The sequence below is a fragment of the Ambystoma mexicanum genome, chromosome 3p, assembly GCF_040938575.1.
Source record: "Ambystoma mexicanum isolate Mex_15411 chromosome 3p, UKY_AmexF1_1, whole genome shotgun sequence".
Lineage (NCBI taxonomy): Eukaryota > Metazoa > Chordata > Amphibia > Caudata > Ambystomatidae > Ambystoma > Ambystoma mexicanum.
The window spans coordinates 1,255,934,845-1,255,957,034 of record NC_090925.1 but is presented as its reverse complement, the minus strand read 5'-3'; the positions used below and the strand labels follow the sequence as shown (position 1 = coordinate 1,255,957,034).

At 46.0% G+C, this 22,190-nt stretch overlaps 1 protein-coding gene across 1 annotated transcript in view; it reads left to right on the top strand.

Annotated features, from left to right (window-relative positions):
• Positions 1-281: 281 nt before the first annotated feature.
• Positions 282-22,190, top strand: part of LOC138581422 (cytochrome P450 2D15-like) — a 271,254-nt gene continuing 249,345 nt past the window's right edge. The window contains exon 1 of the mRNA XM_069652738.1: positions 282-695. Within this exon, the coding sequence (XP_069508839.1) occupies positions 483-695 (213 nt within the window). The 5' untranslated portion in view covers positions 282-482. The remainder of the gene's footprint in view (positions 696-22,190) is intronic.

Genomic DNA, 22,190 nt, shown 5'->3' with positions numbered 1-22,190 from the left:
GGAAATCAGTGGCAGGGGGCGAGGTGAACAGAAACGGCTGGGCAGTGAACCAATTAAAAGTCGGTTAAAAAAAGGAGAAAGCAAAAGAGCGAAAAGGGTAAACTAGAGGCGCGCGGGGTTAGAGTGGACAGAATGAGAGACATGAAGAGAAAAGCGTCAATAGAAAGAGGGAGGTACTCCGAAAAGAGGCGGCGCTAGGAAGGGGACGAATAACAGCAGGAGGCACAGACGAGTTTATAGGGGGGGGGGGGAGACGAGTTAATAGGGGGGGGGGAGAAAGAAACAGTGGCGCAGAGCCGGAGGGAACGCGGAGTGCGAGGATCCGGGGTAACAATTTGGCATGATTACAGGGCGGGTGGCATATAAGTGGAAAACGAGATCAAAAGAAATAGGGGGTCCAGAGAAGAGCTTAATTCAGCAGAAGGGGAGAACGTGAAGAAGTGGGAAGTGTCGAGTGGAGGCCAGAGAGCGAGGACGAGAGCATGGAGCTGCCAACAGCTCAGCGGCCCCCACCGCCTCCCTCCTGGAGCAGTCCCACGCTGTGGTGTCTCTTCTTCGCCGTCTTCCTCCTGTGCCTCGACTTCATGAAGCGCCGGAGGCGGTGGCCTAGGTACCCCCCGGGCCCCACCTCTCTGCCCTTCCTCGGGAACATGCTGCAGGTGGACTTCAGCAACCCCGTGGCCTCCTTTGCTAAGGTAAGAGGCAGAGAGAGGCAGAGAGCCAGCGCCCCTGGCTGGAGCACGGGGAGTAGGGGCTGGGGGGTGGGGAGGTGGGTTATTGCGACAGCAGCTTCTCCTGCAGGAGTGAAGCACTCCATAGAGTTTGCCAGGCTTGCAATTTATGGTCAAGTCGAGCCTAAGCATTGCTGATGTGTTGAACAGTCTCGTGACCTGCAGGTGTTGGCTAGCTAGGAAGCTAGCTAGGAGTAAATGCAGAACTATTTCCGGTCAAACCGACGCAAGTCCAAACCCTGGGCTCAAGTCCTGAAGGAAATATGGGGCAGTTTCTGACCTACGCATTGTGAAGTGATGTCACAGGAAGTAAACAAATACAACGTTGAAATATGCACATTTAATTCAATTTGTCTTTACTAATTGAAGTGCACATGAGAAACATTTGGCAAGAGATCAGATTTTTCTATAAGTATAAAACAGTGGGCTTCAAACTGTGGGGCTGGTCCTCCTAAGGGTGCCCAAAGGATTTCCAGGGGGGCTCGAGGCTCTCCAAAATGCAACAATACAGTGACTGCATTTAATAGAAAATATAGGTAAATATGGCAACTGGGGGCCCAGCAACAATAATAATAATAACAATATTTTTACCTGAGGGGAGCTCCGCAACAAAACGTTTCAATACCACTGGTTTAAAAGGTGCATACCTTTTATGTTATGTTACTGGTGTTTATTGAGCGTATGGTCACCCGAAGGATATCTTGGTGCTGTCAGGAGAAGGAGCATAGGACCGCTGCAGCTATGGAAAAGGCCCGACCACCAACACAGGCCCATTTATACCTAGGTACCACTAAACAATCAGCCAAGGCTGATCATAGATTACGACTTGGAAGGTACCGGGTAAATTTAGCTTGAAGGTATTCCCCCTGACCATGGAGAGCACAATGGACTATACATAGAGCTTTGAATTCAATCTGTTGGGTCACCGGAAGCAAGTGTAGGGCTCGGAGCACAGGGGTAATATGTGCACCAAAAGGGGAGCCCGATCCAAACCGAGCAGCCAGATTCTGCGGGCTTTGCAATCGTTTAATCTGGCCCTTGGGTTGGGCCAGATACAAGGAGTTGCAGTAGCCTAATCGTGATAGCACCACGGCAGCCACCACTGGTGGACGTAATGAGGCTGGGATCAATGGAAGGACCTTCTTAAGCACTCTAAGCTGGAAGTGACCAGCTTGGCAGACTGCTGTGACCTGTTTGCTGTGACCTGTTTGTCCATAGTCAGTGTGGCCGAGAGAATAGCCCCCAGATTTTCCACTTTGCTGACAGGAACCCAAAGATACAGGCCAGAAAGAGGACACCCAAAGCGTGGGATTAGGAGGACAGCCCACCACCACCACCTCAGTTTTGTCACCATTCATTTTGAGTCAGTTGCAGTTCATCCACTCTCCAACAGCTGCCAGACACTCCCTCAGGCACAACAACACCTTAGCTTGATAGAGATCTAGCCGAATCAGAATCTGGGTGTCGTCGGCGTACGAGTAGCATCTGACGCCGAAGGAGCGGATCAAACATACAAGGGCCCAAATGTAGATGTTAAACACAGTAGGAGACAGGGAGGAGCCCTGAGGCACTCCACAACTGAGGTGACAAGGAGCAGAAATGAAAGGCGGCATAAAGAGGGTCTGGGTACGATCCTCCAGGAATGACATGAACCAGGCCAGCACTTGCCCAGCTATAGCAAATTGGGCAAGGCGGGATAACAGGATGGAGTGGTCGACTGTGTCGAACGGTGCTGAAAGATCTAATCAGGGCGCCCACTCCACATGTATCCACCAGCCTGGCCATGTCATCCCGGACGGCGACGAGTACACTCTCAGTGCCTCTGCCTGGGCGAAACCGAGATTGAGCAGAGTCAAGAAGATTGGAAGATTCCAGGAAGGTAGAAAGCAGTGGTGACACCAGTGATTCAAGAAACTTAGATAAAAAAGGAAGAAAAGAGATTGGGCGAAAATTAGATAGGACTGTGGAAGCCAGGGTAGGCTTTTTCAGGAGAGGGATGACCCTGGCTGTCTTCAATTCCTGCGGGATCATCCCAGATTGAAAAGAGTCATTAATAGCAGTAGTGATCTCGGAGAGAAGTTCCGGGGCGATGTCCTTCATAACCCGTAGAGGGATGGCATCAGATGGCGAGCAAGATTTGCTTTTTTGAATGGCTGCTAAAATTATTTCTTCAGAGAATCTAGGAAAAGTTGACAATTTCTTAGTAGTAGAATGAGTAGAGGTAACAGAAGGAAGAGGGTTGTTCACAGTAGCTGTCGTGGAAATATTGTGTCGGATGGTGTCAATCTTTGTGATAAAATATTGTGACAGGGCGTCACATAGTTCTTGGGTAGGAACAGCCTTAGGTGTCAATTTCTCTGATTAAGAGAGAACCTTAACTGCTGAAAAGAGGGCTCTGGGCTGGCATAGAGAGAACTCAATTTTAGTGGTATAATATAGGGATTTTGCTGCTTTGATGGTAGCAGAATAGGCCGTAGAGCAGACTTTATATCAAATTTTTTTGGCAGGGTCATAATTTATCCACCATTTACGCTCGGCTTGGTGTAGTTTAAGACAGGCCTCCTTCAACAGATCCATGAACCACGGTTCTGATGGCAGTCTACGAGGCTGAACTAGGCGTAGCGGGGCAGCCACATTGGCTGCTTCTGAGAAAGACTGAGCGAGAAGAGACAGTGAGGTTGCAGTGGCCGTGCCACATTTGGCGTGGATTCAGGTACCATACTTTAGGTATCAACAGTGCGCCAAGACCGCTGCCAGATTTTGCCCGCTAATATCTTAGCAGGTTTGCCTCCCACTTTCTCTAAACATGAAACCAGAAAGTGGTCTGACCAAAAAGTAGGTTCGATAGATTGGATTGTCAGGAAGGATTCTCTAGCCATGATCAAGTCTAGCATGTTGCCTAAATTATGCGTGGGGCTTTTTACATGCTGATAAAAGTCGAGATCTAGTAAGTATCAGCAAACAGTTCAAGAGCTGGGGTTCTGGGTGAATTGAATTTCAAAGTGAAAGACAATTGTCCTGTAAGTCAGGGAAACGTTCAAGGAAGGTACTATGAGAGCCCGGGGGATGATATACAAGTAAGAAATGACATGTGCTAGTGGCAGAGATTACACATCTAAAAAGAAGAGCTTCCATGGGGATATCATGGGAGCACTCAAGTTGGGTAACCTTAAAATCATCTCTATAAATTACTGCAACTACACCCCCATGATGAAGTGTCTGGCGGTCTAAATGCAGGATGCAAAACCCTGGAGGGACTGCTTGCACGAGAGAGGGGACGGAGCACTCCTGTAGCCACGTCTCCGTAAGACATAAGAGTGCCGGGCGGCGATCCTCGAGCAGAAATCTTATTTCATCTGCATGAGCTGGGAGCGAACAGGTATTAAGTAATAGCAGAGACAGGTCATCAGAACTGAGCTGCTCCTTGAATGGCATACGAGGAGGGGCTACTTCAGATTCCAAGGAGCAGCTGCCCCAGCCTGGCGGAAATATGGTAATTGCAGATCCAAGCGCAGAAATATGGGATTTGGAGAGACATATCCGATGGTGGCCCTCCTTGTCCTCCACACAGACGGGCACAGACGGGCTTGCCTTAAGCGCGCCTTCGAAGAATTTGTACATGTCCTGTATAGCAGAATGTCAATATGAGACATTCTACAGTTTCATGATCAGAGGTTCATGTGGTCTTGTGGCTAAGTGTTTGGCCTCACGAGTATGTGCATTGCTTTAAGCGGGATTAGAAACTGAGTGGGCCGCTAACATGGTGCGTGGCCAAAGTTGTGGGCGTAGCCTAAATAGTAGTGGGTGTGAATTCCCACAAAATACCACATACACAGAAAACAACTGCGGGTTTTCAATTCAGAAAATTGGTTTACTTTCTAACTTTATAAGGGAGTTGGACTATTGTGTTATCAAGATGAACATTGCAGATTATTTTTTAAGTAAAAAACAACACAGGTTCTTTTATACATAATTTATTTAAAAAGGTAATAACGCTGAGAAACCTGTGCTTTTTAAGCAAAAATGTGCACTCTTCACATTGATAACACGGTAGAGAGAGTAGAGGAAGGGTGGGTGGGGGTAGAGAGAATGGAAGTAGGGTGGGTGGGTTAGAGTAGAGAGAGTGTGGGTAGGGTACGCATGCCAAAACTGTTGGCTTTGTCAATGCTTGTTTTTAACAGGATTTCAGTAAAGGACACGCATATTGCTTATAAATGGAGTGGCTGAATCCAGACCTCGTTAAGACATATTACACCAGCAGCACGTTTACAGCTCAAATTAAGCATTCACTCTCAGAAGACAGCTTTAAAAAAAAAACAGGCACTTCGAGGACACATTTTGATGTTAAGGCTTTGTAATGTTAGCTTAAAGAGATCCCAGGAGGTGTGCTCTTGGCAGGGAGGAGTGCAATGATAACTTTGGCATGGTGTCTAGATGCATGGTGTAGACGTGTTTTTCTGGGGCTGTGCCTAGGATTGCAGAGACGTTCCCAGTGGTGGATGTGGAGGTGGCAGGGTGGTGTGGAAAGAGGCAAAGTGGTGTGAAGCCGAAAGGGGCAGGGTCATATGGGAAAAGGCATGGGGGCGTGCAGCTGAAAAGGGCGGGGTGGCGTGGGAAGAGGCATGGTGGTGAGCAGCTGAAAAGGGCAGGGTGGCATGGGAAGAGGCAGGATGGTGTGCAGCAGAAAGTGATAGGGTAGTGTGGAAAGAGGCATGGTGGTGTGCAGCTGAAAAGGGCAGCGGTGGTGTGAGAACAGGCATGGTGGTGTGCAGCTGAAAAGGGCTGTGTGGGGTGAGAAGAGGCATGGTGGTGTGCAGCTGGAAAAGGCAGGATGGCATGGTGTAAGCGACTTCAATTCAACACTACAGCTAAGTCAATGCCTAGTCTGGGATGCTGATGGAAGCCCTTATTGATGTATTTTTATGTCCAGTTAATTTACTCTGGATGACAACCCTTATATAACACCCCTCTCTCAGAATCCCCCGACCCCGCTGAGCCAAGAAGTAGGTTTGTTTTTCAAATTTAAAAGGTTTATTTGAAAATTAAACAATATATATCTATCACACTTTTATAGTAAATTAATATGTGATAGCACACTTGTGAGGATGATAGTGATCAACAATGGATAATGTTACAGTGGTACACTCTTTTTGACGGCTTAGAAGTGATATAGAGAGGATGAAGTAGCTGAGAATGCTTTTATGGCTTCAAGGACAATGCAAGGATGAATGAAAATGCAGTACAGAAAATAAACTTGATATGACTTCAACAAAAGACAATGTAATCACTTTTCCTTGACAATTCACCCCCCCCCCTTTATGCAAGGTAAAGAGATGGAAGGAAAGCACACAGTTCTCAGAAATGCAATCAAATATAATCCAGTTCCCCCCTAGCAAGCTTAGAGGAAAACAGGTAGGAGTTTTAAACACAGGCAATATACTTTGATGTGGTATGCACAGAAGTGAAAAATATGCTAAAATTGCTTTAATTCCCTATATGAGGTTCAGGGTGAGTGAGAGATACTTTAAATTAATTCAGGATCACTTTAGCAATGCTCTATGAATGATTGTCAGGTTGCACACGAATTTCAGCAAGGAAAGCAAGGACAAATATTTTTACACGTGGCTGAAATTAAGCAAAATGTCAAATCGCAGCAAATTTAGTCGCGTGCGTCGAGCGCAATTACGGAGGCCCTATAAGGAGTAGGAAGTCGGTTCTAGGCTCGTTGAAAAGCTTAGAATCCTAGCTTTAAGATGACATGATAAAACTCGCTCCTAGCACAAACGGTTCCGGAGATACGGCCGATTTAGTAAAGGTAGTTTTTCGGATTTGAAATTTTAAAGCTCAGAATGAATGATGACAGTTTTCAGGTTTAAGGATGACAGAATGACACGATTCTAGGAGGCAGTTCTAATAGGCTAAAATAGTTTGGATTAGATTATTTTAAACTGAGGGATTGGTTTTGGCACAGTCCTGACTGGGTACTCACACTATAATTTAGACAGGAATGCGGCTTCGTCACGGATCTGGTCAATAGGTTGAACGGGGCTTCTGGCGTTTCTGCTCACAGCGTCTGGTCTCTGTTTCTCTCTGGTTCCGGATACAGCACTGCTTTCTGGATACTGCTACAGGTTCTTGCAAAAGTTCTTGGCAAAGAATTCAAACAGCTCGCCCGGCTGTTGAATAGTTTGGTTGGTTTTGAGGCCTGCTGAAGAGGATTCAGCTTGTGGATTCAGGCCTCTCTGCTACAAATTCTGGAGTTAATTTCTGGTCTCTGGAGATTGATGGATTTGAAGTCCGGATCTCTGGATGTGAAGTCTGAATTCTCCCGGCAAAGCGTCCCGCAAGAAAGTGGAAAGTGAATGTCCCTACCTGGGTTTCAATGTTCCTTTTATGTGTTTTGAAAATGGGTGTGTGCCTGTGCCTAGCTAAGCCTGCCCCTCTCACTTATCATTGGCCAAGCTTTCCTCTCTCCCTTGATTGGGGGAAAGAAATGGAGTGTCAGAGTGATGCTGTAGGTTTTATGGTCAGAGGATCTTCCCCTTGTCAAATTGCACACAAATCTATTTCTGACCCAAATACATATTTATCTATGTACCATTTTTCTAATATTATAGGTCCAGTTAACATATTTTCTGTAGCACCAAACCATCCGATCCCTGTCTTTGTACGATGTCGTGTCCACTTATGAGAGAATTCTCCCCTTTTCATCCAGATAACAACCTCTAAACCTTTCCAGATTTTACACAAATGTGCACCAGGGATATGGGTTTCAGATGATAAAGTGTCAGATTTTTAACATGCATACATTTGGAGTAACAACCCTTTTTTCCGCTACTATCCCCAAGAACATCCCACAGGGTCCTAACACCTCTTAAAATGTGCCCAGAAAAATCCCAAGAATGATGATGTTATTTATATAATTTTGACAAGTCCGCACTGTGAATTATCCATCTTTTTAAAATCATGCTCTGCCCCAAAGGGGTGTGATTTTCAAAGCACATGGTGGAATTTCTGGTTTATCCACTTCCCCCAAGCTCAGCTTTTTACGACCCCCCCAATATAACATTTGCCTGAGCCAGTGACAGTGCTTTGTTTAGTTTCCTGTAGTCCCCAGGTGCCACTCCCCTAATTCAATCAGAGAGGTGTCATCTCCTTTTGGCATGGGGCAGCAGAATGCAGCCAGGCCTGGGAAGAGTGGCTGAGCAGGTTTCCCTCCTGTCGGGGGTAGTTGCCGGGCAGAATTCACTGTCTTCAGCCAGGCCTCTGCTAAATGTCCCTTTAGTTCCCAGTTTTCTACATTCAAATCCAACTTACAATTTTTGCACATGCAGCTAGAATGTGATTCTAAGTTCAAAACTATGACATTTAAACAATTGCAACCTATCTGACACTCACAAGTAGGTCACTCATTTATTCTAAACATTTCGATTTTAGTCGCTTTAAACCCAAATTCACTTAAGCTGCTGACATCCCCAGCTATTTTATTTTTATATACATTTAATAATTACTTCCTTCAAGTCATTTCAGAATATAGTTTTACATTGTATCCACCTCTTAGCAAGTCTTTCCTTGGCCTGGTTTGGGTTCATTTGTTCAGTTTTACACAAAAGTCTGGTGGTTTTAAAACGCCGGCTTTCTGATAGTGGTGAGCACCAGTATTGCATCCATTTTTGACATTAAGAAAATGAATTCCCCACAGTTCTGGGTTGCTTTTGGCAATCAGCATTGCCATTCCCAATGGTTTCAGGCTACTATGTGTGTAGCCCAATGGTGGTTTTAGGCAGTGCCCTCCTGTGCTCACAACATAGGCAAAAATGGGTGGCAGCCTATTCTTCATGTTTTCCCTGTGCACTCTCTGGGGAGTTCTGGCCGTCATGATGTTTTCAATGCCAGTACTGCACAGTTTTATGGTAGGGCTTGGCTGCATGGGTAAAAACATCCCACAAGCCCCCCCTCTTGCGATGGCCATTCTGATCTTTCACTGATGGAACTCGCAAGATCTGGGATGTTCGCCTCATCTTCTTCCAGTTCCGTAGATGGCACAGTTCAGCATCTTTTCCTCCATCTAGTTGGATCGATCGGTTTTCCTCGCCTGTCCTGATGGGAATATTGGGCGGTACCCCGGGCCCCTCAGATCTTTGCTCCCGGTCTCCGGGTCGTTCTCCTTGGTCAGTCTCTGTGGTTTCATCTCTCCTAGGATGATAAAACAAAAGCGGCAATACCTATTCATAGACATTTCTCCACCACTATTAATGGTGTGCCGAACACATACATTTTATACATCCGGTTATATTTTTCAGTCTTATTTTAAAACAAGATATAACATGAAACATTTTTTTTTCAAATCATAATATTTTAGAGACTATATGTGGGATATTTTAGGATGGGAACTGAATTAATCTGGAGCGGCCCCCTCTGGTATTGCAGAGGACTCCTCCAGTTGTTGCAGAGTGTGCCTAGGATGGCAACACTTTAGCTGATTTATATGGACCCACTTGTCTTCCCCCACTGCCGAACTGCCTTTGGGGATGCAGATCTTGTAAGCTACAGGGGAGATTTCGTCTATAATTTCAAACGGTCCCTTCCATGTAGGCAAAAATTTTCGCTGTTTGGCCTGGTTCCTTTGGAAATTGTATAGGTAGACCCGGTCTCCCACATTATATTCCTTCCTGGTGGTCTTCAGGTCGTAGTGGGTTTTCATGCTATCAGCTGATCTTTCTAGATTCCGCTGAGCATAGGCAAAAGCATGCTGAAGGTGTTTCCTTAAATTCTCCACATACTCATGAGTTGTGGAGGCATTTATCAGTGTCTGCTCTTGGGTCCTGTAGAGCAAATGCTGGGGAAGCACCATCTTGCGTCTGGTCATCATCTCAAATGGTGACATTTTAGTTGCAGATGACGGGGTAGATCTGATGGCCATTAGTACCAGAGGTAATCGGGTATCCCAACTTGGCCCAGAATCTGCCACAAACTTTTTTAAGATGCTCACAATGGTTCGGTTGTATCTCTCCACTGCCCCAGAAGAAGCTGGCCTGTAAGCAATATGTAGCTTCCTTTTGACCCCCAATATCTCCCACATCTTTGTCATTACTTCACTGGTGAAGTGGCTACCCCTGTCTAACTCAATCCTTTGAGGTAGACCAAACCGGGAAAAGATGTGGTTAATCATCAGGGCAGCTGCTGTTTCTGCCTTGCAATTTGGGGCCCGGAGACATTCCACCTACTTGGTAAACAAGCATGTGACGGTCAACATGTACTTGTTTCCTCTAGACGAGCGAATTACAGGGCCTACGAAGTCGATTCGCAAATCTGACCATGGCAGTGTCATCCCCCTCTTTTGGAGAGGTGCACGGTGTGTGAGGGATGATGGCTGAAATTGTGCACACACAAGACACCCCTTCAAGTATTGGTCGAGGTCCTGCCCCATGTGTGGCCAGTATGCAACCTCTCTTAAGATTTCCAGTGTTGTGTGAAACCCCCTATGACCGGCGGTGGCCGCATCATGGGCGTGACTTAACATCAGGCTTCGGAATGAGGTAGGGACCACCCACTGATCATGGCCAGCTTGAGATTTCCTTACCAACAAACCGTCTTGGATTCAGAAAATTTTTGGACATTTCATCAACACTCTTAGGTCCTCTTTCCCAATGTAATCGTTATCCGTCAGGGGAAAGTTCTCAGGGTCCTCAATGTGTTGGTAAAACTTACAAATTATTGGGTCCCCCTTCTGAGGTGTAATCAAATCAGCATCAGGGGTTTCCTTACTCCATTGTGCAGTTGAAAGATCATTGTGAGCATTTGTCTGGGATCTAGTGATAGCAGTGACCTGGATTTCCCCCAACAGGGACTCTATTTCTATTAGATCCCCTTGGATGGCCCCGGTTTTGGCCAGCTGATCAGCTAAGTCATTTCCAGTTTTGTCTGGTCCCTCTACTTTGGAATGACCCTTGATCTTTTTCCAGTAGATGGTCATCGCATTCGAGGTGACAAGATCATCAATGTTTTGAATTAACTTCCCATGTTTCAAGGGTTTGTTATTAGCACATAACATGCCTCTGGTTTTCCAATTAACCAGGTGCTCCACGAACCCGTCCATACATAATCCGAATCTGTGATTATGACCAGTTCGTGGAGTTGATGTTGGACAGCAGTGAGGATGGCCTGATGCACATCCATCAATTCTGCCACCTGACTACTTCGGGGACCAATTTTGTATCCAGCAGAGGGTTCTGGGAACTCATTCACCCATGCATTCCCTACGCCGGCCACCAGTTCTTTCTCCCCGTTGTTCTCAACATGGTAAGAGCATCCATCCACATAGACAGTGGGCATTCCCTCACACTTGTCTTCTTCAAAGACTTTGTGGGGGGAATTAAGGTATGCCTCCATGTTGTCCTTGATTTTTAGACTTTCGTCCTCAAGACAGTTTTCTCTGGCACAATCATAGAAGTCAGCCAGACCTTGCGCAAGGGGACTCTTCTTGTTTTGGCCATATCTGACCTCTACAGGAAAGCCTTGCATTGACAGAATCCAGGAAGTAATTCGGGAATTACTCACATTCCCGGCCCGGGAGGCTGGTGTGGAGTCTCCACTATGATGTGTTCCCCCTGGATAAACGGGCGGTAATTCTTCAATGCCCACACCGTTGTCAGGAGTGCCTTCTCACAATCGTTGAATTTTGCCTCCACAAAGGATACAGTTTTGCTCGCATAGGAGATTACTTTATTGACCTTGTCATGCTTTTGGTATAATACTGCCGTCAAGCACGTATTAGAAAACCCTGTCTCCAGGAAGAACTCCTTGTTTCTGACAGGGTAAGCTAGGCAAGGCGCTTGTGAGAGGCTTCTCTTGAGTTGTCTTACTGCCTCGGATTGTTCTGGACCCCATTCCCACTTGACCCCCCCCCCTTCAAGAGATGAATCAGGGGTCTGGTGATCTCTGCGTAGCCCTCAATTAACTTTCTGCTGTAATTAGTCAGTCCAAGGAGGCTCCTTAGTTCCTGCAGAGTTGTGGGATCCTTCAGTTTCTGGAGTGCTTCCACTTTCTTTTCTTGGGGACAGAGACCCTGAGGAGTAATCTCATGCCCCAAGAAATTAACACGGGTTCTACACCACTGTGCTTTCTGAAAGGAAAGTTTTGCTCCGGCGGCCCTCAACTGCGTCAGAACATAACGGATCTCTGCTATGTGTTCCTCCACAGATGAACTTTTGATGAGGACATCATCTACATAAGCCAGGTTACCCCTCACGCCCAGGTCGGTCATGGCCTTATGTAGGAAAATGTTGAATTCATTGCCGGAGTTGAGGTATCCGAAGAGAGTCCAGGTCTATGTGTACTGCTGGCCCCCAAAGGTAAAAGCCAGTTTGTATTGGTCCTCCCTACTGACAGGCACGGTCCAGTATCCATTGGTCAGGTCAATCGCAGTGAATACCTGTGACCCCTGAATCTGGGCCAGCCCTTGGTCAATCGGGAAGTATGGACCCGTTTGTTGAGCTCCCTAAGGTCGGCGCAGAGCCCCCACTGGCCGTTTGGCTTCAATATTCCCACACCGGATTATTGAAAGTGCTGTGGAGTGGACAGATTATTCCCCGGGACTCAAGGTTCTTAATTATTTCAGTAAGGGACTCCATGGATGCGAGAGGAAAGCGATATTGCTTTACGAACACTGGAGTCATGCCAGGTCCATGGGAATTGTTGTGTGGATGTCGGTGGGACCACAGTCATATGAGTCTAGCGCAAAGAGATCTTGGAAATCCAAGAAAACTTGTTTCAACTTTTGCTTCTGTTCCAGAGTCACACAGGCATCAGCTAGGTTGACTCTCTCTTCCACCATCTGCCTGAAGCCTGGAAAGACTTCTGGTTTTGCTATCTCAGTGGCCTCCTCCAGCTGGGTGGAGAAGTCCCTGGTCAGAGTGCTGATTTGGACTGGAGGCTTCAGGTGGGAAAGGCAGCCCTCATGGACCTGGGAAATCACCTCATCCCCTCTGAAGTCACAAGTCACATCTTCCTTACCATAAGGGCAAGAAGTGTACACCAGGAAGTTCCCCCCATGCCGGGTGAAAATCCTGTCTGGTGTTGTATTGTCCTCACTGTCACTGTCAAAGCAGTCCTTGGGGATTGGTCCTAACAGTTCATTTCCTAAATCAATGGAGAAATGTCGGTCATCAACCGCCATTCCAATAATGGTGCCTGCGGCTAGAGTAATACTCTTTAAGTCGCTGTTATCCACCTCTATTGGAATGGTGTCATGTTCTATGTTGACTAATGGTGTTGGGTTTACCCCTAACCCTTGCTGTTGACGGAAAGCATTTAGATGAATATAAGCATCAGGGTTTTTCAATTTTTGTCCTCTTTTAACTTTCACTTCCAGGGAGAATTGTCAGGTCCTTTCTGGGATGGTGACTTCCTCTTTAATCTGAATTTCGGCCGCATAAGGTAGCAATTGAGCTGACCTAAATGCTTTTTCTGGATCATCAAAGCCCATGGGATTATCCGCTAATCGGGACCAAGCTTTGAAGTTTATTAGGTCCAAACTAATGGCAAAGCGATTGAGAATGTCACTGCCTAAGTAAAAGGTGGCAGTGACGTCTCGCACGACCCAACAATTATGGACTATGCTCTTGTTGTCAATGGAGATTTTGAGCATACACCTGCTTGGCAGGAGATGTTTGGAATTGGGTGTTTCCAGATCCATTTCCCATTTGTCTATAAGTTTGAATGTGGGAATGGCTGGATCTTTTGGGAGTTGGCGGAACATGGCTTCGCTGATGAAGCTCTTACCGTTGTTCACACACACTCGAGCGAGAACAGAGTCCTTCCCATCATTTAACTGAACAGGGTTGAACAACTGCTCTCCAATTTGCTGAATATCAGCCAGGCTCTGAGCTGATTTCACATCTTTCTGGACTATAGGAGTGGGAGTGTCTGATTGTGGATTGGTAAAGAATTTCAGAGTGTTTCCTTCCAGTGTGGAATACCACCTTAAACTGGAAGTAAGGTTGATTTTCAAAAATAGAGAGGACCCCCTATCACCAGTCTGTTGTCCTACTGCTATTACTGTCAAGTCTGGAATTTGGTTGTTCTGGAAGTGAAATTCTACTTGGTCAGATTTTTGTTCAACCATGTGGCAGGTGCCATTTAAACTAACATGGTTGACACTCTGTTTTAATTTTATTGGTCGGCTAGTCTGGGTCCAGAGGACCTTGTTTACGCAATCTATTAGGGGTGACAACCTTCTCAGGAGGTCATTCCCTAGTAAACAAGGGGTGCCCTCTGGAGTCACTACTGTGACCGGGTGTTTCACCTTGTGTTGCCCAATTTTGATGTCCAAATCTGCAGTCCCCTCGACGGGAATTTCCTTCCTGTCAAAGTTCTGCAGTTGTCCAGGAAGAGAGGTGAGAGGAATTCGGTAATTCTCCCCCCTTCCTGCATTTAGTTCATCAAAGGCACTTTTGGACAGAATGGTAGCTTGGGATACAGTGTCCACCAGCACCAAGATTGTACCCTGCCCCTGTACTTGTACCGGGGCATAATATCTTCCCTCCTTCTCCTCAAGGGGGCACAGATAATGCACATTTTTGGAAAACTGGTGGGCTAATTTTCTGGTTTTGGACATGGCGAGAGAAGAGATTTGGTCAGAATTCTGTGGAGAGCCTGGGGAATCTGAAAGAAAAAGCTGGCAACTGGAAATGGTTTCGGGTTCTGGGCCGCCCCCCCTTTTTGGAGGCAGTCATCAGGATGGGTTTGACCCATGGGATTTTGGTATTGTTAGTTCTGGGATAGAATGATGGGCGGCGACAGCTCAATCCCCACATCTAACCAGTCTGTTGATTCGGTTTTAGGTTCCCCTGGTTCCGGTTCTGGGCCGCCCCTGCCTTTTTGGAGGCAGTCACCAGGATGGGTTTGAACCAGGGGTTTTTGGTATTGTTGGTTCTGGGATAGGATGATGGGCGGCGACAGCTCAATCCCCACATCTACCCAGTCTGGATTGGAATCTCTTGGGACCCATTTTTCCTTGGGAGGAGTTCCCCCATCTCTGAAGGAGAAGATCCTTTTCCTAGGATATTCTGAGGATCCCTCTCCCTCAAATTGGAAGACCTGTACCTCCTCCACAAAGTGGGTCTGTTTGGGTCCTTTGTTTCTCCTACCTCCTCTCTGCTCCTTGGGTGGCAGACTTTCAGGGGTAGGAGATTTTGTTTCCGGTTCCTGGTTTTCCAGGGGCTGTTTACAAGTTGGGAAGGAAGCTTCCTCCAAGGCTTTACACCCCTCTTCCCCTTGTGCCTCCTCCCTGGGAATCGGTGGGTTATCGGGGTGCTGCCCCCGTCATTGTTCTGGAGCACCAGGTCCAGAGTTTGGGGCATTCTGTGGTGGCATGCTCATCTGAGGGTTCTGTTGAGCCCTCAGTATGTGACCCAGATCCCGTGCCATATTTTGGACCTGGCGCTCAAGTTGGGAAACCTGCTCAGGTTGATACAGGGTTCTGTTTTCTCCCCTGGGCTGATCCCGGGAAGGGTAGCTATCCCTTATCTGGTAATACCCCGGGTTGGGAAGATTTGGGTACCCCTCCACCCTTGACCTCCCCTCTCCCGGATTAGGTTGTCTGGGCTCAGGGAATTGGGGAAAGAAGGATGGATGGTTTTGGGGTTGGAAATTGGGTGGATACCTGGGGAAAAAGTTCTGCCCCGGATTTGGTGAATTTCTGCCCTCCTGGTGGAAGTTAGGAGGTAAGTTCCCCGTGTTAGGCGCTTGGCTGGATTCCCCCCCTTGGGCTGGAGGAGTCCACACATAACCCAGGATGGGTCGGTTTCCCTTGTAGCAGGTACTTACATAATCAGGGGAGCGAGGGACCCCATTTGTGGGACTACCTTCTCGACTCCCTGTCTGTGACTGGCCCGAGGGCCTTCTGGGCTGTGAATTATTTGGTGCAGGCAGGTTTTTAGGCCCCCCATCTCCAAATCTAAAACGCGGGCAACCTTTACCTCTGCCACCTTGGCAGCAGCAGGGGTGCTGTTGGTTTTGGGGTTTTTCTGCGCATTACTTTTATTTTCTATGGGCTTCTGCACCTCATAGATCCGGGTGGCTTGCTCAATGACCCAGTCTAAAGATCTTTTCTCGTGAAAATCTCTCACGAGCTGGGTCATTATGTACTTGGGAAGAGCATGGAAAAATGTGTTGATGAATTCTCTGCTGTCCGTGCGCACCCTTCTGGTGGTCTGCGCAAAGGCACGCTTCAATTCTTGCACGAATTCTTGTGGGGCCTGATCCTCCCCACATTGCAAATTGTAGGCTGCCTTGCGAGCCTCTTGGGGATTTCTATGTACAGAAAAATGTTTCAAGATGGCCGCTCTATATGTGGACCATCTTGAATGGTTTTGGTCCTCCAGCCCCGCAAAGAAACTGGAGTATTCAGGGGAGAATGTCCATTTGACGTACTGTATGCAGCTACTGCTGTCCTTCAAATGGAAAGTCTCCATCATTTGCTCATAGAGATCCAAGTGTTCCCAAACAGAATACTTGGCGTTCTTATGATAAGGCGTGATGACACTCCTGATTGCCTTAATCTGTTTTAAGGGGTCCTTAAGCAAGGCCCTTTTCACCTTATTGGCCTTTTTGGTTCGGGTAACCCTGGTCCATTCATCCTCTGATTCAGAAGCACTGCTCCCAGAGGTGCCCATCTGATCTTCCAGGTTTTCCCGGATTCTGCGAGCCTGGGAATAGCTGGCAGAATGTGGGGACCTGGTTTCCTGTGTCCTGTGACGCTCAGAGGAGTCTTCAGATCCCTCCTTGCTACCAAGATTTGATGGGTACCCCCCCCCCCCAGTGACCTAACTGGGCAGAGGTTTTTAGGATGCCCTTAGGGGGCCTAATTTCCTGGGGTTCTCCACTAAATTGCACTGTACTTAGGTGCCCATACCCGGATGCCCGCCCATCCATTCCTGGGTGGTACTGGCCTATGAGCCCCATCCTTTTGGCTGGATAGTATCTGCCATCCCTGTGGCCCTGTGCTCATGTGCGCCAGGGGACATGGGGGTGGCAGAGTCCAGGGACTGGGAGAGATGAAGGCCTCTGGTACTAGGGCTCCTGAGGTTATGCTCAGGCGTTTCCCTTTCCCAGCGAACCTCATCTCTATCAGCCCCTGCTCCCTGTTGCAATGCAAGAGCCTGCACTTTCAGTTCCTCAGTTAAGGCCTTACTAGACTCTATCAGTCTCTCCTGCATGGCTACCTGTTGCTGGAGCCTATCATTGTGCTGACAGAGAGCCTCATTCTCTCTCTGTGCCTGCTGATTGGTCCTGGAAAACTGGGCCAGTCTTTGCTGCAGGAGGGTTACCTCCTGAGTCCCATCCCTACTGGCCTGCTCCTTTCTTGCCAGAGCATCTTCCACTCTCCTGGTGTGCTCTAGCAAGTCGTGATGCTCTTTTGGGAGGTCACCCAGCCCCTGGAGGGCCAGGTGATTTTCTTCAATTTTTTCTTTTAATTGGCAGACTTCCTGGCCTAAGGTGTCCCTTTCCTGACTAAGAGCCTGCATCTGTGCCGCCAGGTCGTCCCTTTGCCTTTGGAGGGCACCAGCTTTCTGGCGCTCCTGATCAAACTCTGCCTGGGTATCCAGGTCTTTCAGGATCAGTTTATTGCTCTCTGCCTTTTCCCTATCTAGGTGGCTTTGCAGGGTGACTACCTGCTCAGCACATGCCCTATTGAAATCTAATTGTTGCTCCAGCTTTTTCTGGCTCTGCAGTAGGGAGTCCAAACCTTCTTGGTACTCCTTCTGCAAGGCCAGAAATCTGGTATCCTGGTCAGGCTTTTCCTGTTGCAGGATACACATTTCCTCTTTGATTTTAATGAGATACTGTCTGCTCTCATTTTCTGACTCCTGGCTTCTGTGCATCCTCTGCTCAGAAGAGACCAGGTCAGATTTGGCCTTCTCTAACGCGATCTGTTGCCTATTTGCCATATCTTGGCCTTCAGCACATTTGTTCTGCATGGCTCCCATATATAGATACAAATATGCCGCTATCCTAACCATCTTGTCGTGTTCATCTTTAGCTTTAGGAGCCATGTATAGTTCACTCAGGGCCACATGTAAGGGACCCTGATCTCTCCAGATATCTAACCCAGTTGCAGTGACCTGTTGTGTTATTGCCTGCAACCACGCATCCTGGCCCTGCTCAGTCCATTCACCTCTCACAAATAGCTTATGTAAGAAGTGCTCTCTGGCTATTTTGATGTCTACCAGTGTCGTCATTCTGGAATTTGAGTTCCTTCCTGACTTACAGAAGTTTGTATTTTATTTTGCAAAACAGACCGTTTCCTTAGAGCGTTCCTTTGAGGGGTGTATTCACAGTGTAAAACAGCGTGGTGATCTAACCGGATATGTGTATCCGGTCAGTTGGCACACTGTATTAAGCCGCACAAGTCGTAAATCTAACCCAGAATATCCCGGACGAGCCCCCTCTTTGTAAGCGACTTCAATTCAACACTACAGCTAAGTCAATGCCTAGTCTGGGATGCTGATGGAAGCATTTATTGATGTATTTTTATGTCCAGTTCATTTACTCTGGATGACAACCCTTATATAATACCCCTCTCTCAGAATCCCCCCGATCCCGCTGAGCCAAGAAGTAGGTTTGTTTTGCAAATTTAAAAGGTTTATTTGAAAATTAAACAATATATATCTATCACACTTTTATAGTAAATTAATATTTGATAGCACACTTGTGAGGATGATAGTGATCAACAATGGATAATGTTACAGTGGTACACTCTTTTTGACGGCTTAGAAGTGATATAGAGAGGATGAAGTAGCTGAGAATGCTTTTATGGCTTCAAGGACAATGCAAGGATGAATGAAAATGCAGTACAGAAAATAAACTTGATATGACTTCAACAAAAGACAATGTAATCACTTTTCCCTGACAATTCACCCCCCCCTTTATGCAAGGTAAAGAGATGGAAGGAAAGCACACAGTTCTCAGAAATGCAATCAAATATAATTCAGGAGAAAACTCAGGTGATGATTTTCGCAAGTAAGAAGATTGCACGCCCTAGGCTTCTATTGCGTGAAATTGAAATTAAGTACACCCAGCAATACAAATATCTCGGGATCGAAATGGAAGCTAAGCCGGGCTATAACTCCTGTATTCAAATGAGACAACATCGGGCAGCTCAAGTAACGTCGCTGATCAGCCAATTTGCAAGACAGAACTGTGGATTTACACTGTACGGAATCAGTCAATTATACACCCAGGTGTTAACCCCTATGGTTGTTTATGGGCTGGAAGCCTTGCTGCAAATGGACTTAAGCTGGCTGCAAGTCATAGAGGGGAAGTTTTGGAGAAGAATCCTAGGGCTCCCCCAATCTATTCCAATGGCATTGTTAAGATTGGAAGTGGGGGTTTCCTCTTTAGGTTCCATCGTCCTGAAAAGGAGAGCCGAACTTTATCTTAGGATTTCTAATCAACCAGAGAATCGGTTATTGAAAGAATTTGCCATTGAAGCTACAAAGGAAGCTACCAAATGCCATCTTAAAAAGGAGACTGAAGCCTTCTTGAGGGTAATGAACTGGACTACGAGTGGAGTGAAGTTTGATGATCCTCAAAAAAATGCACTGTCCAAAAAAATTGCCCTTTGGGACTGGTTGGAAAATTACGCACATCTGGACAAGCTTCCAAAATACAAATTCATTCACTACATGCTCTATTTCTTTAAGCAAATGCAGCCGTATCTAACCCTCTGTTCATCAAGTAGACTCAGGCGATTTTTACTTCTATTGAGGGTTGATAATTTAGCGCTGGTGTCTAACAAAAGTAAATATAATGGTTTATCTTCCACAGAGAGGTATTGCCGACTATGTAAGGATAATGGATGCAAAGAAACCGCTAATCATGTACTAACTAAATGTGTAAACATGATGGATACTTACATATTAAGTTATAGCAATTCTGTCCATGATACGGCATCCATTGGGGAATCTGCATTTTGGCTACGCCTTATGAATACGCAAAGTCGGCAGCTGCAGATTGCTACCTTTAGAGTTTGGCTGGTAATCGAAAGAACTCTGAATATATATATATATATGAATTTGTCTGATACTATGATACTGACTCTATTAGAGGTTTGGTGATCTTTATATTTTCGTAGGAGCAATTTTATCAACGATTAATGATTAGAACAATAAGTATAACATGCTTGAGTTGTGCTTAACTGTAATTTAAATGTTCTTTTTAGTTAGATAAGTAATATATGTATTATGAGATTGTTTTTTAGGCTAGGTTTTAGTTTTAGTTGTGTTTTAAATTCTATCTTTAGTTCTTTTTTTTTTTACTATGTTTATAAAATGTATCATTATGTGTAAAGTTTAAATATAAACTGTAACACATTATTAATAAATTAAATTAGATTATTTTAAACTAAGAGATTGGTTTTGGCACAGTCCTGACTGGGTACTCACACTATAATTTAGACAGGAATGCGGCTTCGTCACGGATCTGGTCAACAGGTTGAACGGAGCATCTGGCGGTTCTGCTCACAGCGTCTGGTCTCTTTTTCTCTCTGGTTCCGGATACAGCACTGCTTTCTGGATACTGCTACAGGTTCTTGCAAAACTTCTTGGCAAAGAATTCAAACAGCTCGCCCGGCTGTTGAATAGTTTGGTTGGTTTTGAGGCCTGCTGAAGAGGATTCAGCTTGTGGATTCAGGCCTCTCTGCTACAAATTCTGGAGTTAATTTCTGGTCTCTGGAGATTGATGGATTTGAAATCTGGATCTCTGGATGTGAAGTCTGAAGTCTCCCAGCAAAGCGTTCCGCAAGAAAGTGGAAAGCGAATGTCCCTACCTGGGTTTCAATGTTCCTTTTATGTGTTTTGAAAATGGGTGTGTGCCTGGGCCTAGCTAAGCCTGCCCCTCTCACTTATCATTGGCCAAGCTTTCCACTCTCTCTTGATTGGGGGAAAGAAATGGAGTGTCAGAGTAATGCTGTAGGTTTTATGGTCAGAGGATCTTCCCCTTGTCAAATTGCACACAAATCTATTTCTGACCCAAATACATATTTATCTATGTACCATTTTTCTAATATTATAAGTCCAGTTAACATATTTTCTGTAGCACCAAACCATCCGATCCCTGTCTTTGTACGATGTCGTGTCCACTTATGAGAGAATTCTCCCCTTTTCATCCAGATAACAACCTCTAAACCTTTCCAGATTTTACACAAATGTGCACTTGGGATATGGGTTTCAGATGATAAAGTGTCAGATTTTTAACATGCATACATTTGGAGTAACAACCCTTTTTTCCGCTACTATCCCCAAGAACATCCCACAGGCTCCTAGCACCTCTTAAAATGTGCACAGAAAAATCCCAAGAATGATGATGTTATTTATATAATTTTGACAAGTCCGCACTGTGAATTATCCATCTTTTTAAAATCATGCTCTGGCCCCAAAGGGGTGTGGTTTTCCAAAGCACATGGTGGAATTTCTGGTTTATCCAATTCCCCCAAGCTCAGCTTGCTTCTCACAGGCACTTCCTCTCCCAGTTTCTCCCAAGAGGAAGCCATTTTACGACCCCCCCAATATAACATTTGCCTGAGCCAGTGACAGTGCTTTGTTTAGTTTCCCGTAGTCCCCAGGTGCCACTCCCGTAATTCAATCAGAGAGGTGTCATCTCTTATGGCAGGGGCAGCAGAATGCAGCCAGGCCTGGGAAGAGTAGCTGAGCAGGTTTCCCTCCTGTCGGGGGTAGTTGCCGGGCAGAATTCACTGTCTTCAGCCAGGCTTCAGCTATATGTCCCTTTAGTTCCCAGTTTTCTACATTCAAATCCAACTTACAATGTTTGCACATGCAGCTAGAATGCTGATTCTAAGTTCAAAACGATGACATTTAAACAATTGCAACCTATGTGACACCCACAAGTAGGTCACTCATTTATTCTAAACATTTCAATTTTAGTCGCTTTAAACCCAAATTCACTTAAGCTGCTGACATTCCCAGCTATTTTTTTTTATATACATTAAATAATTACCTCCTTCAAGTCATTTCAGAATATAGTTTTACATTGTATCCACCTCTTAGCAAGTCTTTCCTTGGCCTGGTTTGGGTTCATTTGTTCAGTTTTACACAAAAGTCTGGTGGTTTTAAAACACCGGCTTTCTGATAGTGGTGAGCACCAGTATTGCATCCATTTTTGACATTAAGAAAATGAATTCCCCACAGTTCTGGGTTGCTTTTGTCAATCACCATTGCCATTCCCAATGGTTTCAGGCTACTGTGTGTGTAGCCCAATGGTGGTTTTAGGCAGTGCCCTCCTGTGCTCACAACATAGGCAAAAATGGGTGGCAGCCTATTCTTCATGTTTTCCCTGTGCACTCTCTGGGGAGTTCTGGCCATCATGATGTTTTCAATGCCAGTACTGCACAGTTTTATGGTAGGGCTTGGCTGCATGGGTAAAAACATCCCACAATGG